The sequence below is a fragment of the Gadus morhua genome, chromosome 2 (genome assembly GCF_902167405.1).
Source record: "Gadus morhua chromosome 2, gadMor3.0, whole genome shotgun sequence".
Classification (NCBI taxonomy): Eukaryota; Metazoa; Chordata; class Actinopteri; order Gadiformes; family Gadidae; genus Gadus; species Gadus morhua.
Genome location: NC_044049.1, coordinates 610682 through 627509, shown reverse-complemented (window position 1 = coordinate 627509; position 16828 = coordinate 610682). Strand labels below are relative to the sequence as shown.

The window sequence follows — 16828 nt, the reverse complement described above, 5'->3', positions numbered from 1 at the left end:
CTGTACTTCAGGACCGGAGCCATCTCTGTCCAACATTATGCACACCTTTCTTTTTGTACCTTATTTCCTATTTGATTTCAAGTAGTTTAATCATAAAATATAATTTATTCCCCCCACCAGGTTTAATGTCACAAAAGGAAAAAAAAATGTTTTGTTATTGTTATTCATCCAAGCCCGCATCGAGCCCACGTGACTGCTCCCACCGGATGGGCCGAATCTCGACTTTCTGGAGTCGAAAGCTCGACCGCTGAACCCCGCAACATAGAGCCGCCGCCAGGGCACATAGGGCAGGGAGAGAAGCTCCGAGACATGCCTGGAGAGAAGCCCCGAGCCATGCCGGGGCTCGTCGCCGTGCTGGTCGTCCTTGTGGCGGCCAGCGCCGCTCAGGAGGACGTCACGGACCACATCCTTAACAGCCTGTCGCGAGCCGCAGCTTTCCTGGAGAGCGAGCACGAGAACATCAACCTGGACGGGGTGGTGGGGTATCTCATACTGCAGGGTGAGTAGGTTTGTTAGTTGGGTTAGGTTACCTCATACTGCAGGGTGAGTGGGTTAGTTGGTGGGGTTAGGTTACCTCATACTGCAGGGTGAGTAGGTTAGGTAAGGTATATAAAGAACTGCACCTCAGTATACTACTTGATATAGAGCTGTGTATAAAGTACTGTACTATAGTATATAGTAGGTATAGTAGTATATACTATAGTACAGCAGTTTAGTAGTAATACCGTATACTATAGTACAGTAGTATAGCAGTAGTATATAAAGTACAGTAGTACAGTCGTCCTGTACACTATAGTACAGTAGTATGGTGTATACTATAGTACAGTAGTACTCGTCCTGTATACTATAGTACAATAGTATGGTGTATACTATAGTACAGTAGTACAGTCGTCCTGTATACTATAGTACAGTAGTATGGTGTATACTATAGTACAGTAGTATGGTGTTTACTATAGTACAGTAGTATGGTAGTACTGTATACTATAGTACAGTAGTACAGTCGTCCTGTATACTACAGTAGTATAGCAGTAGTATATATATTATAGTACAGTAGTACAGTCGTCCTGTACACTATAGTACAGTAGTATGGTGTATACTATAGTACAGTAGTACTCGTCCTGTATACTATAGTACAATAGTATGGTGTATACTATAGTACAGTAGTACAGTCGTCCTGTATACTATAGTACAGTAGTATGGTGTATACTATAGTACAGTAGTATGGTGTATACTATAGTACAGTAGTATGGTGTTTACTATAGTACAGTAGTATGGTAGTACTGTATACTATAGTACAGTAGTACAGTCGTCCTGTATACTACAGTAGTATAGCAGTAGTATATATATTATAGTACAGTAGTACAGTCGTCCTGTACACTGTAGTACAGTAGTACAGCAGTAGTATGTACTATAGTGCAGTCCTGTGTGCCCCCTGGTCCCCAGCCGAGCTGAAGGAGGCCGTGCGGACGTGGCCCCACTCCGACCCCCTGAGCTGGGCCCAGCGGACCTCCACCGTGGCCCTGCTGCGGAGGCTGGACCAGAGCCTGGCCAAGGCCACGCTCGCCCTGCAGAGACACGACCCCAAGTACTACCGAGGTAGGCCTACACACCCCCTACTACAGAGGTAGGCCTACACATCCCCTACTACAGAGGTAGGAGTACACACCCCTACTACCGAGGTAGGACTACACACACCCCAACTACAGAGGTAGGAGTACACACCTCCTACTACAGTGGTAGGAGTACACACCCCTAATACAGAGGTAGGCCTACACACCCCCTACTACCGAGGTAGGCCTACACACCCCTACTACAGAGGTAGGGGTATTAAACAAGGCTTTTAACTTTGTGTTATTCACCTGAACAGACTCTCCATCTCTCTCACCTTTTTGTCCCGTCTCTCTCTCTCTCTCCCTGTCTGTCCCCCCGTCTCTCTCTCTCTCTCTCTCCCCGTCTGTCCCCCTGTCTCTCTCTCTCTCTCCCCCCGTCTGTCCCCCTCCCTCTCCCCCTCCCCAGAGTTCGAGCCCCTACTGGACTGGCGGTTCTGGAAGGTCCCCCAGGCCTGGGGCTCCACGGACCCCAGCCTGCGCTACGCGTCCAGCCAGCCCAGCGAGTGCTACGATGAGCAGCTGAGCGACTCCTGCATGACGCTCCTCTTGGGCACCTGGTACGGCTCAGAGGACCAGACCCCCCCTGTAGCCCGCCCAGGACCAGACCAGACCCACCCTGTAGCCCCCCAGGACCAGACCTGCCCCTGTAGCCCCCCAGGACCAGACCAGACCCACCCTGTAGCCCCCCAGGACCAGACCCTACCCCGTAGCCCCCCCAGGACCAGAGACCCTGCCCTGTAGTCCCCCCAGGACTCCCCACTAAATGACTACATAGAAATATTTATCTTGCTTCTGGATATTTCTCAGTAAAACAGCTTTGGTAGGCGGAAGCTAATTGGTCCACTTGTATTTCCCATGCTGCACCTGGACAGGAAGCAGAAGGGGACCCCGTGCATCGTGACCGAGTCGTGCAGAGACACCATGACCATGTTCGACTGCCCGCTCTACTCTCTCTCTCACCAGCTGCTCTATTTCCTCATCGCTTCCATGGTAACTAACACACTGATACACACAAATACACACACACACACACACACACTGAATACATACTACAACGATGCTCTATAAAGTCCTAGATGACATTGTTCTCCTCCTGGTTCTCCTCCCTCTCAGAAGGGCTGCAGCAGCCTGCTGAAGGGAGACGTCCGGGAGTCCAGAGCCAACCTGACGGAGGCAGACTACCAGAAGATCTTCTGCTCCAACATGATGAGCAGCAACCAGGAGGCCCTGAAGACCGGCCTCAACGCTCACACCCAGGACATCTTCATCGAGAACAGTCGGTACCTCCTCGTCCACTCAGTGGCTCCACGCCTCCACGCCTCCCTCTGACGGCCCTCTCTCTCCTCCTCCCCCCTCTCCTCCTCCCTCTCTCCTCCCTCCTCCTCCCTTTCTCTCCCTCCTCATCCCCTCTCCCCCCCTCCTCCCTCCTCCACCCCCCTCTCCTCCCTCCTCCCCTCCCTCCTCCTCCCTCTCTCCTCCCTCCTCCACCCCCCTCTCCTCCCTCCTCCACCCCTCTCTCCTCCTCCACCCCTCTCCTCCCTCCTCCTCCCCTCTCCTCCCTCCTCCACCCCTCTCTCCTCCCTCCTCCTCTCTCCTCCTCCTCCCCTCTCCTCCCTCCTCCTCCCTCCTCTCTCCTCCTCCTCCCTCTCTCCTCCCTCCACCCCCCTCTCCTCCCTTCTCCTCCTCCCCTCTCCTCCCTCCTCCACCCCTCTCTCCTCCCTCCTTCCTCCTCCTCTACCCCTCTCCTCCCTCCTCCTCCTCCTCCCCTCTCCTCCTCCCTCTCCCTCCTCAGTCCTGCTGTGTGGTCTGGCCGGCTTCTCCGACTTCTACAAACCGGACTGGCTGCAGCACATCCTCAGACTGCAGGACCCGACGTCCGGTTGCTTCGGGAGGGATGGTGAGGAGACGGCTGACCGACAAGACACCTTAACTAACCCTGAACTAACCTACACCTTAACTAACTCTGAACCAACCAAACACCTAAACTAACCCTGAACTAACCATACACCTAAACTAACCCTGAACTAACCAAACACCTTAACTAACCCTGAACTAACCATACACCTAAACTAACCCTGAACCAACCAACCCTTGTCTGATGCGTGATGGGAAGTGTAGTTGACGTGGTGCTGTGTTCCAGAGCGGGCGATGTCCCAGATCATGGGGGAGGAGCTTCTGGAGCAGCTGCGCCCCCCGCCCCCGCCCCCCAGGAGGGTGAAGCGGAGGGAGAAGACCCTGAGAGGTGAGGCCAATAGGATCACAGAGTTCAGGCTGAGAGGTAGGTCCCAGCGGCTCTGAACCAATAGGATCACAGAGTTCAGGCTGAGAGGTGACGCTCTGAACCAATAGGACCACAGAGTTCAGACTGAGAGGTGACGCTCTGAACCAATAGGATCACAGAGTTCAGGCTGAGAGGTGGGTCCCGGAGGCTCTGAACCAATAGGGTCACAGGCTTCAGGCTGAGAGGTGGGTCCCGGAGGCTCTGAACCAATAGGATCACAGAGTTCAGGCTGAGAGGTGGGTCCCGGAGGCTCTGAACCAATAGGACCACTGATTCATCAGGGGCATCGAGAACATTGACATAATGGAGATGTACGAGTTGTTGAGGGCGCTAGGAAGCACTGGTACTACCCACTGTAACCAATCAGAACAGTGTTCTCCTCAGCCTCTTGTGTAAACCAATCAGAACAGAGTGTTCCCCTCAGCCTCTCTTTGAGGCCCGTCCTACTCCATGTGATCAGGGTGTCTGACCATATGTCATGTGACCTGCAGACGGGTGCTCCAGTCATGTGACCGGGGTGGCGGTGAGTGCGCTGGGCGGCTACCTCAACTACCAGCTGACGGAGCAGGACATCACCAAGAGACCGCTGGCCCCGCCCTCCTCATAATGGCCCCGCCCTCCTCATAATGGCCCCGCCCCCCTCCTGACGGACCCGCCCCCTCCTGATGGCCCCGCCCACCTCCTGATGGAACCCCCCTCCTGATGGCCCGCCCACCTCCTGATTAGCCAGCCCCGCCCACCTCCTGATGGACCCCCCCTCCTGATGGCCCGCCCAGCTCCTGATTAGCCAGCCCCGCCCACCTCCTGATGGCCCCGCCCCCTCCTGATGGCCCGCCCCCTCCTGATGGCCCCGACCCCCTCCTGGTGGCCCCGCCCCCTCCTGATGCCCCGCCCCCCCCCTTACCGTTAGTCTACAGAGGATCTATCTAGAGGATGAAGAGGGCAGGATGTGAGAAACGGGAGCAGACTGGACGGACGTATCACAGACCACGATTTATTATCTACACAGCTGTTCAATAAAAATGATGTTACCATGGAGACGTGGTCTTGTCCTAAATGAACCACTAGCAGGACGAACTGGTCTATACATATAAATATAAAGATATAAATATAAAGATGTAAAGATATACAGGGCTGTGGGGTTCAGCAGTCTGATGACATCACATCCCTGAACAACCAGCAGGGTTCCTGGTCCCTGTGATGACATCACGGTCTCGGTGAGGTGAAGTCATCACGGTCCAGCTATGGTTGATGACATCACGGCAGGGTGATGACCTCACGGCAGGGCGACGACATCACGGCAGGGCGGTGACCTCACTCGTTCCAGCCGATGACCTGGTAGAAGAGGGCCTTGAGGAGGCGCGCCTCGTAGGTGACGCTGTTCCTCCCCAGGGAGGAGGAGGAGGAGGAGGAGGAGCGCTCGTCCTGCAGGGGGGCCTGGATCACCGCCGGCTCCTCCCGGCCGTACACTGGGGGGGGGGGGGAGGGGGTTATAGATATACATAGACATAAGACATCAATATAGTAATTTAGATATAAAGATCTATAGTGCAAAGTGTGTGTAGTATTTAGTACACAGTGTAGTGCAGTGTGTCCAACACAGTGAATAGAGTAGTGTATAGTGTGTGTAGTGCAGTGTGTGTATACTGTATCATTTGTAGTGTACAGTGTGTGTGTGTGTCGGCACAGTGTGTAGTGCACAGTGTGTGTGTGTCAGTAGTGTGTAGTGTACAGTGTGTACAGTGTGAAGTGCACAGTGTGTACAGTGTATTACACAGTGCGGAATGTAAAGTGTGTACAGTGTGTGTGTATGTGTGTGTATGTGTGTGTGTGTGTGTGTGTGTGTGTGTGTGTGTGTACAGTGTGTGTGTGTGTGTGTGTGTGTACAGTGTGTAGTGCATAGTGTGTACAGTGTGTGTTTGTGTGTGTGTGTGTGTGTGTGTGTGTGTGTGTGTGTGTGTGTGTGTGTGTGTGTGTGTGTGTGTGTGTGTGTGTGTGTGTGTGTGTGTGTGTGTGCAGTGTGTAGTGCACAGTGTGTAGAGTGTGGTACCTTCGCAGCGCTCCAGGAACAGCAGGCAGTCCTGCACCACGGCGTCCCTCAGCAGGATCATGTGTTTGGACATGTTCTCCAGCAGGGAGAGGACGCAGCGCTTAGCGTAGAACCAGGTGTCTGTCCCCAGCTACACACACACACACACACACACACACACACACACACACACACACACACACACACACACACACACACACACACACACACACACACACACACACACACACACACACAAATTAGTACACACACACAAACACACATTAGTACACAGCCCACCGCCCTACATCATGTCTGGGGGAGCCCAGTAACGGTCACCAAGGGGGGGGGGACCAGTGTCCATATGCTATATGTTTGTGTGTCTTGAGGCGTGTGATGTTCATACCTTCTTGTTGTAGGGCTCTAGACTCTTGATGACTCTAGATATGCCGAAGTCGTAGTTCCCTTTAGCGCAGTACAGCGTGCTGCAGAAACACATACTCAGTACTCACTATACACATTATTACACAGTATCTGTCTGTACTGCAGGACAGCCGCTGGTCATTGTCTCGAGTCTCTCTGGGCTCTCTCACCCGATTACCAGGTTGACGATGCAGAGGTGGAACACCTTCTTGTCCGGGGCGTCGTAGGAGATCTGCTCTTCCTCCTTCTCTATCTTCCTCATCAGCTCCTCCGCCTGCAGACAGGAAGCAGGAAACACAAACCCTCATATGTAAACAGGAAGAAATATGTCTAGGAGATAAACCCTGAAATAATTCAATCCATTGATAAATATATAGGGGTCGGTGAGGTAGTGAGGTGGTGGTGGTGGTGGTGGTGGTGGAGGTGGTGGTGGTGGTGGTGGAGGTGGTGGGGGTGGGGGTGGTGGAGGTGGAGGTGGTGGTGGTGGGGGTGGTGGTGGTGGAGGTGGTGGTGGTGGTGGTGGTGGTGGAGGTGGTGGTGGTGGTGGTGGGGGTGGTGGAGGTGGTGGTGGTGGTGGGGGTGGTGGTGGGGTGGGGGTGGGGGTGGTGGTGGGGGTGGTGGAGGTGGTGGTGGGGGTGGTGGAGGTGGGGGTGGTGGGGGTGGTGGTGGTGGTGGTGGTGGTGGGGGTGGTGGAGGTGGGGGTGGTGGTGGTGGAGGTGGTGGTGGTGGTGGAGGTGGTGCTGGTGGTGGTGGTGGTGATAGTGGTGGTGGTGGTGGAGGTAGGTGGTGGAGGTGGGGGTGGTGGAGGTGGTGGTGGTGGGGGTTGTGGAGGTGGTGAGGGGGCTGACCTCCTCGTTCTGGCTGGTCATGATGTAGGAGACACACAGGTTGGCCAGAACCACCGCACTGACGTTCAGGATCTAGAACACACAAAGAGTACTCCATTATATAATAGAGTATTAAATGGTACCATAACACCAGAGTATTATAATATATAATAGAGTATTAAATACTATCATAACACCAGAGCTTCAGGCCCTACTGGCTGTGTGTGGTGTGTGTTCAGGCTCCGGTGTGGACCCACGTTGTCGTAGTGCTTCTTGACGATGGGCTCGTAGAACCCGATGGCCTCCTTGTACTTGTTCTCCTGCATGAAGAGGACGTGCGCCACGTTCAGCTTCCAGGTGTCGTGCTCGTTGCAGATCTCCACCGACTTGCGGAAGATCTTCTCCACCATCTGGAAGTTGTCCCGGCTCCAGTAGATCTTGGCCTGGGCCATCAGCACCGGGATGTACCTTTCAGAACCAATCAGACACCAGACGGACCTGTCAGAACCAATCAGAGACCAGACGGACCTGCACCAACCAATCAGAGATCAGACGGACCTGCACCAACCAATCAGAGATCAGACGGACCTGCACCAACCAATCAGAGATCAGACGGACCTGCACCAACCAATCAGAGATCAGATGGACCTGCACCAACCAATCAGAGGTCAGATGGACCTCAACATCACCAATCAGAGATCAGGTGGAGATCAGAGAGGAGTCCTACCTCTCCAGCAGCTGGTCGTACTCCTGCACCCCCTTCTTCAGCCCCTGGTCGTCCCGGGCCAGCCTGAAGTCCTGCACCTTAGACACACAGAGCCTCCTTAAGACCTTTGTGTGTGTGTGTGTGTGTGTGTGTGTGTGTGTGTGTGTGTGTGTGTGTGTGTGTGTGTGTGTGTGTGTGTGTGTGTGTGTGTGTGTGTGTGTGAGTGTGTGTGTGTGTGTGTGTGTATTTGTGTGTGTGGGGGTGGATGACCTGTTTGGCCAGCTTGCGGAGTTGTTCCGTCAGTTTGCCGTTCATGTCGTCAAACTTCCTGAAGGCCTGTAGAGAAACACACAGCAGAACCGGATCAGACCGGAACCAGAACCGGATCAGACCGGAACCGGAACCGGATCATACATGAACCTGAACCAGAACCGGATCAGACCGGAACCAGATCAGAAAGGAGCCAGAACCAAAACCTGATCAGACCGGAACCAGATCAGACAGGAACCAGAACCAGAACCAGATCAGACAGGAACCAGAACCAGAACCAGATCAGACAGGAACCAGAACCAGAACCAGATCAGATAGGAACCAGAACCAGATCAGACCGGAACCAGACCAGAGCCGGTGCCTGCCGCCCTAGAGCGCCAGGCGGTGGGTGGGGCTCAGTGGGCTGTAAGGCCTACCTCCTCGGGGGCGGTCTGGCAGGTCAGCATGGCGTCCAGGAACTCGTACAGGTACTGAGGACAGAGAGGCTGCAGTCAGGACTCTGAGCCACGGTGAGGTACCAACCGTCAGGAGACAGGAACTCACCGGGGACAGGAAGCGGTAGGTGAGGTGGGCGTTCTCCGCAAGGACGTCTGCAGCCAGGTCAAAGTACTGGGACAGGGGAGAGAGAGGACCAGGTGAGGATACCAGGTGAGAGGGAGAGGGAGGGAGGGAACGAGAGAGAGAGAGAGAGAGAGAGAGAGAGAGGACCGGGTAAGGAGAGGGGAGAGAGAGAACCAGGTGAGGATACCAGGTGAGAGGGAGGGAGGGAGGGAGAGAGAGAGAGAGAGGGAGGACCGGGTGAGGATACCAGGTGAGGCCAGGTGAGAGGGAGAGGGAGGGAGGGAAGGAGAGAGAGAGAGAGAGAGAGAGAGAGAGAGAACCAAGTGAGGAGAGGGGAGAGAGAGAACCAGGTGAGGATACCAGGTGGGTGGGAGAGAGAGAGAGAGAGAGTCAGAGAGAGAGTCAGAGAGAGAGAGAGAGAGAGAGAGAGAGGAGAGAGAGAGTCAGAGAGAGAGAGAGAGAGAGAGAGAGAGAGAGAGAGAGAGAGAGAGAGAGAGAGAGAGAGACCAGGTGAGGGGGGGGGGGGGAGAGGGAGAACCAAGTGAGGGGGGGGGGGGGGGGGGGGGGGAGAGAGAGAGGACCAGGTGAGGGGACAGTCTACCAGGTGGTGTATCAGGAGGTGTACCGATTGGTGTACCGGGTGGTGTACCAGGTGAGTCTACCAGGTGAGAATACCAGGTGGTGTACCGGGTGGTGTATCAGGTGGTGTACCAGGTGGTGTACCAGGTGAGTCTACCAGGTGGTGTACCAGGTGGTGTACCAGGTGGTGTACTGTAGGTGGGGTACTAGGTGGTGTACCAGGTGGTGTACCAGGTGGTGTACCAGGTAGTGTACCAGGTGGTGTACCAGGTGGTGTACCAGGTGGTGTACCAGGTGAGAGCAGTACCTCATACTTGCAGTAGAGCAGCAGCAGGTTCCCGAAGGTGACCGGGGGGAAGGGGTCCTGCTGCAGGAGGAAGGCCAGCTTCTCGAAGCCCTCCGAGGGACGGCGCTCCATGTTCAGCAGGGCCTGGTTGTGGAGGGTCACGGGGTCCAGCTCCTACACACACACACACACACACACACACACACACACACAGGGGGGGAAGGGGTGCGATGGGGGTTATGCTATGTAGGTCAGTGGGTCAGTGGGTTAGTGGGTGGTGGTAGGTCAGTGTGCTCGGGTCGTATCAACAGTGGGTTCAAACAGTGGACGGTGGTATGTGTTGATGTGTGTACGACACGTTGGAGAGAGTGTGAAGGCGTGTCCTTCACACTCTTAACTGTGTAGCAACTGCAGTTTCATCTATCATGGCTGTAACACGGGAATTGGTTAGCCTAGCGATTGTGGTACTTGCACTTGGTTCTATGAACATCCTTTCTGTACCGACAGCGATATATTGATGCACTTCTTATGACAAATGTACATATTGTAAGTCGCTTTGGATAAAAGCGTCTGCTAAATGCCCTAAATGTAAATGTGTCCTCACCTCGTCTGTCCGGGGGGGGCATGTCTGTCAGCGCGTCCTGAGCCCCCTCCACTGTGGGATCACATGAGAGGAGGACCACATGACCTACTGTACCTCTACTGCAGCACAACTTGGATATGCAAACGAGATCTCTAGATCTATATGTAGATGGATATGGCTATAGATCTATAGATCTATATGTAGATGGATATGGCTATACTGTAGATCTATAGATCTATGTGTAGATGGATACTGATCTGTGTGCGTCTCACGGTTCCTGAGCTGGAACTGGACGGCGGCCTTGAGGTTGAAGGCCTCGATCAGCGCCGTCTGCTGGAGGGTCAGGGTGTTGCCCACGCTGCGCACCTCCACGCCCTCCGTCGTCATGCCGACGCTCAGCTCTGCAGGGGGAGGCGACCCAGGGGTCAGGGTTAGGGGTGTGTGTGTGTGTGTGTGTGTGTGTGTGTGTGTGTGTGTGTGTGTGTGTGTGTGTGTGTGTGTGTGTGTGTGTGTGTGTGTGTGTGTGTGTGTGTGTGTGTGTGTGTGTGTGTGTGCGTGCGTGCGTGCGTGCGTGTGTACCAGGGTGCTCCCGGATCCCTCTCTCGATGATCTCTGCGATGTGCTTCAGAGCCGCGCTGTAGTTCTTCATGCTGTAGTAACACAGAGCCATGTTGTAGGACAGGTCTGAGGGAGGGAGGAGAGGGGGAGAGGGGAAGAGGGGGAGAAGAGGGGAGAGGAGGAGAGGGGGGGAGAGGAGAGAGAGGGAGAGGAGGGGAGAGGAGAGAGAGGGAGAGGGGGAGAGAGTTAATGTCAGACCTGAATGTATGAATATAGAATGTATACAGTGCTCAGTATAAATGTATGCAGGGTGAAGTATAAATGTATACATTGTGCAGTATAAATCCAGTGCATTTTGCAGTATAAATGTACACAGAGTGCAGTATAATGTACACATTGTGCAGTATAACGTACTCAGTGTGCAGTATAATGTACTCAGCGCTCAGTATAATGTACTCGGTGTGCAGTATAATGCAGTGTGCAGTCTAATGTACTCGGTGTGCAGTATAATGCAGTGTGCAGTCTAATGTACTCGGTGTGCAGTATAATGCAGTGTGCAGTCTAATGTACTCGGTGTGCAGTATAATGCAGTGTGCAGTCTAATGTACTCGGTGTGCAGTATAATGTACTCGGTGTGCAGTGTAATGCAGTGTGCAGTCTAATGTACTCGGTGTGCAGTATAATGCAGTGTGCAGTCTAATGTACTCGGTGTGCAGTATAATGCAGTGTGCAGTCTAATGTACTCGGTGTGCAGTCTAATGTACTCGGTGTGCAGTATAATGCAGTGTGCAGTCTAATGTACTCGGTGTGCAGTATAATGTACTCGGTGTGCAGTGTAATGCAGTGTGCAGTATAATGTACTTGGTGTGCAGTGTAATGCAGTGTGCAGTATAATGTACTCGGTGTGCAGTGTAATGCAGTGTGCAGTCTAATGTACTCGGTGTGCAGTATAATGTACTCGGTGTGCAGTCTAATGTACTCGGTGTGCAGTGTAATGCAGTGTGCAGTATAATGTACTCGGTGTGCAGTGTAATGCAGTGTGCAGTATAATGTACTCGGTGTGCAGTGTAATGCAGTGTGCAGTCTAATGTACTCGGTGTGCAGTATAATGTACTCGGTGTGCAGTGTAATGCAGTGTGCAGTCTAATGTACTCGGTGTGCAGTGTAATGCAGTGTGCAGTCTAATGTACTCGGTGTGCAGTATAATGCAGTGTGCAGTCTAATGTACTCGGTGTGCAGTATAATGTACTCGGTGTGCAGTGTAATGCAGTGTGCAGTCTAATGTACTCGGTGTGCAGTATAATGCAGTGTGCAGTCTAATGTACTCGGTGTGCAGTATAATGCAGTGTGCAGTCTAATGTACTCGGTGTGCAGTCTAATGTACTCGGTGTGCAGTATAATGTACTCGGTGTGCAGTGTAATGCAGTGTGCAGTATAATGTACTTGGTGTGCAGTGTAATGCAGTGTGCAGTATAATGTACTCGGTGTGCAGTGTAATGCAGTGTGCAGTCTAATGTACTCGGTGTGCAGTATAATGTACTCGGTGTGCAGTCTAATGTACTCGGTGTGCAGTGTAATGCAGTGTGCAGTATAATGTACTCGGTGTGCAGTGTAATGCAGTGTGCAGTATAATGTACTCGGTGTGCAGTGTAATGCAGTGTGCAGTCTAATGTACTCGGTGTGCAGTATAATGTACTCGGTGTGCAGTGTAATGCAGTGTGCAGTCTAATGTACTCGGTGTGCAGTGTAATGCAGTGTGCAGTCTAATGTACTCGGTGTGCAGTGTAATGCAGTGTGCAGTATAATGTACTCGGTGTGCAGTGTAATGCAGTGTGCAGTCTAATGTACTCGGTGTGCAGTCTAATGTACTCGGTGTGCAGTGTAATGCAGTGTGCAGTCTAATGTACTCGGTGTGCAGTATAATGCAGTGTGCAGTCTAATGTACTCGGTGTGCAGTATAATGCAGTGTGCAGTCTAATGTACTCGGTGTGCAGTGTAATGCAGTGTGCAGTCTAATGTACTCGGTGTACAGTGTAATGCAGTGTGCAGTCTAATGTACTCGGTGTGCAGTGTAATGCAGTGTGCAGTCTAATGTACTCGGTGTGCAGTATAATGTACTCGGTGTGCAGTGTAATGCAGTGTGCAGTATAATGTACTTGGTGTGCAGTGTAATGCAGTGTGCAGTCTAATGTACTCGGTGTGCAGTATAATGCAGTGTGCAGTCTAATGTACTCGGTGTGTACCTGGCTGGTAGCCCAGGGCCTGCTGGGCCGAGGTGAACCTCCTGCGGGCCTCCTCGTACTGCTCCTCGCGGTAGAGGAGGCAGGCCATCTTCACCTCGTAGTCCGGCTCCTCCTGGGGCAGCTGCTCCACCAGGGCCTGTCCTCACAGCACACATTACACACACATTAGATACACACATTACATAGACATAACACATACATTAGATATACACATTACATATACATATGACAGATACAATACACATACATTAAATACACATTCACTATACATTAAACACAAATTAAATACACATTCTGGGGCGGCTGAGGCTGACCATTGAGGGATCAGACACTCAGGAGGTCTCCATGGAGCCCCAGACCATGAATCATTAGATACTAAACCTACAATAAACCGGCTCCAGCATCACCGCCTAGTGTTGACGATGACGAAGAGGAGGAAGAGGACGTTACCTTAGCAGCGGAATACTCTTCCTCTCCGTATTTGATAGCAGCCTGTAGCTTGATCATCTAATACAAAGAGAGGAGAGGATTGATCATCTGACACAGAGTGGTTGTTACTGTATGTGTAGTGTAGTGTAGTGTAGTGTGTGTAGTGTAGTGTAGTGTAGTGTAGTGTAGTGTAGTGTGTGTAGTGTAGTTTGTGTGTGTGTGTATCTGTATGTGTATGTGTATATGTGCATATGTGTGTGTGTGTGTGTGTGTGTGTGTCCGTGTGATTCCGTGTGTGTGTGTATCTGTGTGCGTGTGCATGTGTGTTTCCGTGTGTCTGTGTGCGTCCGTGTGCGTGTGTTTATGTGTGCTTGTGTGTGCGTGTGTCTGTGTGCGTCCGTGTGCATGTGTGTGTCCATGTGTCCGTGTGCATGTGTCCGTGTGTGTGTCCGTGTGCGTGTGCGTGTGTGCGTGTCCGTGTCCGTGTGTCTGTGTGCGTGCGTGAGCGTGTGTCCGTGTCCATGTGCGTGTACCCTGGTATAGGTGCTGGGGTTGTCCAGCAGGAAGCTGGCCTTCATGGCCTCCGGGTAGCAGCAGGCGCGGGCCAGGGCCTGGGCGTGGTACAGCCGGTACTCCTCCACCTCGGGGTGCAGCAGGCTGAGCTGCTCGTAGCAGTCGGCCGCCGTGCTGAAGTCCTGCGTGTGGAAGCAGCAGTAGCCCAGCAGGGACAGGGCCGCCCGGGACTACAGGGGGACAACACGCTGAGTCAGGACAGCATCATACAGCAGCCTGTAGACTCAGGGCCGTCCACAGAGTGTTACACAGGAGGTAATACTCTGAGAGGACAACCACTACAAGTTAAAAGACTGAGAATACCAGAGGAAGGCAACGCATCTCACAGCTGGTATTACTAGAAGGGCCAAGCTGCCAAGACCCTCCCCCTAGTCACGCTATGCTAGATATCATCGCTCTGTAAACAGGAAGGGGCTGGCTCTGTAAACAGGAAGGGGCTGGCTCTGTAAACAGGAAGGGGTTGGCTCTGTAAACAGGAAGGGGTTGGCTCTGTCAACAGGAAGGAGATGGCTCTGTAAAACGAAAGAGCTGGCTCTGTAAACAGGAAGGGGTTGGCTCTGTAAACAGGAAGGGGTTGGCTCTGTAAACAGGAAGGGGTTGGCTCTGTAAACAGAGCCAACAGAGCCAACCAATGCATACCCCACTTTTTATGCATTGGTTGTGCCTCTACAAAATTTAAGATGCTTTCTGAATCCCTGCCAAAGGAGTTTAGTGTGAAAGAAGTCAGAGCTTTTATTTGTATTTACATTATTTTCAATAGGTTACAAGGCAAGCTACCTTATATTGTTCTGTTGGGGGCAGATAAAACATGTTTGTGAAGTTAAATGTTTATATTTATGTGATACGGTAATAAACAAAAGTGTATGGTTTAACTAATGAACACTCTGGTTTCTTCAGGCTGTAGCAGTACCAAATGATATATCGTGATTAATATCGAAAAAATAATCCTGATAATAATTTTTGCAGTATCGCCCGGGCCTAGCGTGCAGCTGTGGGTCCGACCTTCATGTGTTTCTCCAGCTGGTGGTTGAGGATCACGATAGCGTCTCCATAGCGACACTCTTTGATCTGGAGTAAAGGAGAAAAGGAGCTTGATGAGATGGATATCTATCTACATAGCTATAGATGTATCAATAGATATCTATCTATATAGCTCTAGATGTATCAATAGATATCTATCTATATAGCTATAGATGTATCAATAGATATCTATCTATATAGCTATAGATGTATCAATAGATATCTATCTATATAGCTCTAGATGTATCAATAGATATCGATCTATATAGCTATAGATGTATCAATAGATATCTATCTAGATAGCTATAGATGCATCAATAGATATCTATCTAGATAGTTATAGATGTATCAATATATGAATATAAATAGCTATAGAAGTATACAATAAAGTTATAGATTATTTTTTTCATCTTAATGGCTAAATAGCTAAAGACAATATATGCACACACATATAGCTATCGATGTGCACAATATATACTAACACAAATAGCTTTAGATGTATACAATATAAACACACACATATATAGCTATAGAAATACAGTATACACACACATAGCTTCAGATGTATACAATATATAAACACATAAGAGCTATAGATATACAGTATACACACACATAGCTTCAGATGTATACAATATATAAACACATAAGAGCTATAGATATACAGTATACACACACATAGCTTCAGATGTATACAATATATAAACACATAAGAGCTATAGATATACAGTATACACAATACACACACATATAACTATCGATATATACACTATAGATGTATACAGTATACACACATAACGCTATAGATATATACAACATACATATTCATAGATAAGGGAAGATAAGTAGTTGGTCGTTCCTTAGCAGACCGAACAGATGTTGTTATATCCCAGCTCCTCCGAGGCTAACGGGCTAACATGCTAACAGGCTAATAGGTAGCCCTACCAGGCGGTAGATGGTCGCAGTGTATTCTCCGTCCTTGATGACCGTGGGGGTCATGATGTCTACGGAGGGTCGGCGGTCGGTGGGACACCGGGTTGTGGGTCAGAACGGGAACCGATCCCTCAGCTCGGAGCTACCGATGGCTACGAGTCGAACGCCTGTGAACGGTTACTAGGCAACAGCAGCAAACCCGGAAACGGACATCCCGACGGAACGTACAAGGGCCAATCAACTCTCCGGAGAAAGATTCTCTCCATTAAACAGCCAATCAACTCTCCGGATACAAATGCAACTCCTAACCAACGTTCTTTTCATGGAAGTTTGTTGTTCATTCATTTTAGTTATTAAGCGCATTACTATTGTTTCATTATTAAACGTTTTGCGTTGTAGTGACTCATACTATGGACTCGACAAATACTCATACAATTCTATCTTTCTTTCTTTCTTTCTTTCTTTCTTTCTTTCTTTCTTTCTTTCTTTCTTTCTTTCTTTCTTTCTTTCTTTCTTTCTTTCTTTCTTTCTTTCTTTCTTTCTTTCTTTCTTTCTTTCTTTCTTTCTTTCTTTCTTTCTCGATCAACTTACCATATAAAAAATAACTAGTTTGAGGCTGGTAAACCAATGATGAGCTCATTCTTTAACTCTGTCCCAAGCGCGCATGTTGGCACGCCGCAAGCGCGAAAACACGTCTTAACACACACACACACACACACACACACACACACACACACACACACACACACACACACACACACACACACACACACACACACACACACACACACACACACACACACACACACACACACACATAAAATAAACATAAAAGGACAGTGTGGAGAGACAGGACGGAGAGACTGTCGGGGCGCATGCGCTCCCTCATTATTAGATAAGAAATTGACAACAAGAGG

The 16828-nt window shown here is 50.8% G+C and overlaps 2 protein-coding genes across 2 annotated transcripts; one reads left to right on the top strand and one right to left on the bottom strand.

Moving 5' to 3' along the window:
* The first annotated feature begins 56 nt into the window (after positions 1-56).
* On the top strand, positions 57-4929 carry c2h16orf89 (chromosome 2 C16orf89 homolog). The gene is made up of 8 exons (XM_030340995.1): positions 57-499; positions 1444-1596; positions 2017-2167; positions 2483-2600; positions 2724-2886; positions 3403-3507; positions 3751-3852; positions 4383-4929. The coding sequence occupies exons 1-8, from the start codon at positions 310-312 to the stop codon at positions 4496-4498; spliced, it is 1098 nt and encodes a 365-aa protein (XP_030196855.1). The 5' UTR covers positions 57-309; the 3' UTR covers positions 4499-4929.
* ift70 (intraflagellar transport 70) lies at positions 4870-16258 on the bottom strand. The gene is made up of 19 exons (XM_030341430.1): positions 15924-16258; positions 14961-15026; positions 13919-14128; positions 13407-13463; positions 12957-13092; positions 10735-10839; positions 10428-10556; positions 10171-10227; positions 9594-9748; positions 8690-8755; positions 8563-8616; positions 8147-8212; positions 7898-7974; positions 7428-7638; positions 7192-7263; positions 6514-6617; positions 6327-6405; positions 5942-6071; positions 4870-5360 (listed from the first exon to the last, which is right to left on the bottom strand). The coding sequence occupies exons 1-19, from the start codon at positions 15975-15977 to the stop codon at positions 5206-5208; spliced, it is 1983 nt and encodes a 660-aa protein (XP_030197290.1). The 5' UTR covers positions 15978-16258; the 3' UTR covers positions 4870-5205.
* Positions 16259-16828: the final 570 nt, after the last annotated feature.

Excerpts from the sequence above, each read along its gene's own strand:
- c2h16orf89 (XM_030340995.1), top strand. The coding sequence starts at position 310 with ATGCCTGGAGAGAAGCCCCGAGCCATGCCGGGGCTCGTCGCCGTGCTG. Across the intron at positions 2,168-2,482 it reads ACGCTCCTCTTGGGCACCTG|GAAGCAGAAGGGGACCCCGT; the intron begins GTACGGCTCAGA and ends GCACCTGGACAG. Across the intron at positions 2,601-2,723 it reads ATTTCCTCATCGCTTCCATG|AAGGGCTGCAGCAGCCTGCT; the intron begins GTAACTAACACA and ends CCTCCCTCTCAG.
- ift70 (XM_030341430.1), bottom strand. The coding sequence starts at position 15,977 with ATGACCCCCACGGTCATCAAGGACGGAGAATACACTGCGACCATCTAC. Across the intron at positions 7,975-8,146 it reads TCCGCAAGCTGGCCAAACAG|GTGCAGGACTTCAGGCTGGC; the intron begins GTCATCCACCCC and ends TGTGTGTCTAAG. Across the intron at positions 7,639-7,897 it reads TACGACCAGCTGCTGGAGAG|GTACATCCCGGTGCTGATGG; the intron begins GTAGGACTCCTC and ends TGGTTCTGAAAG.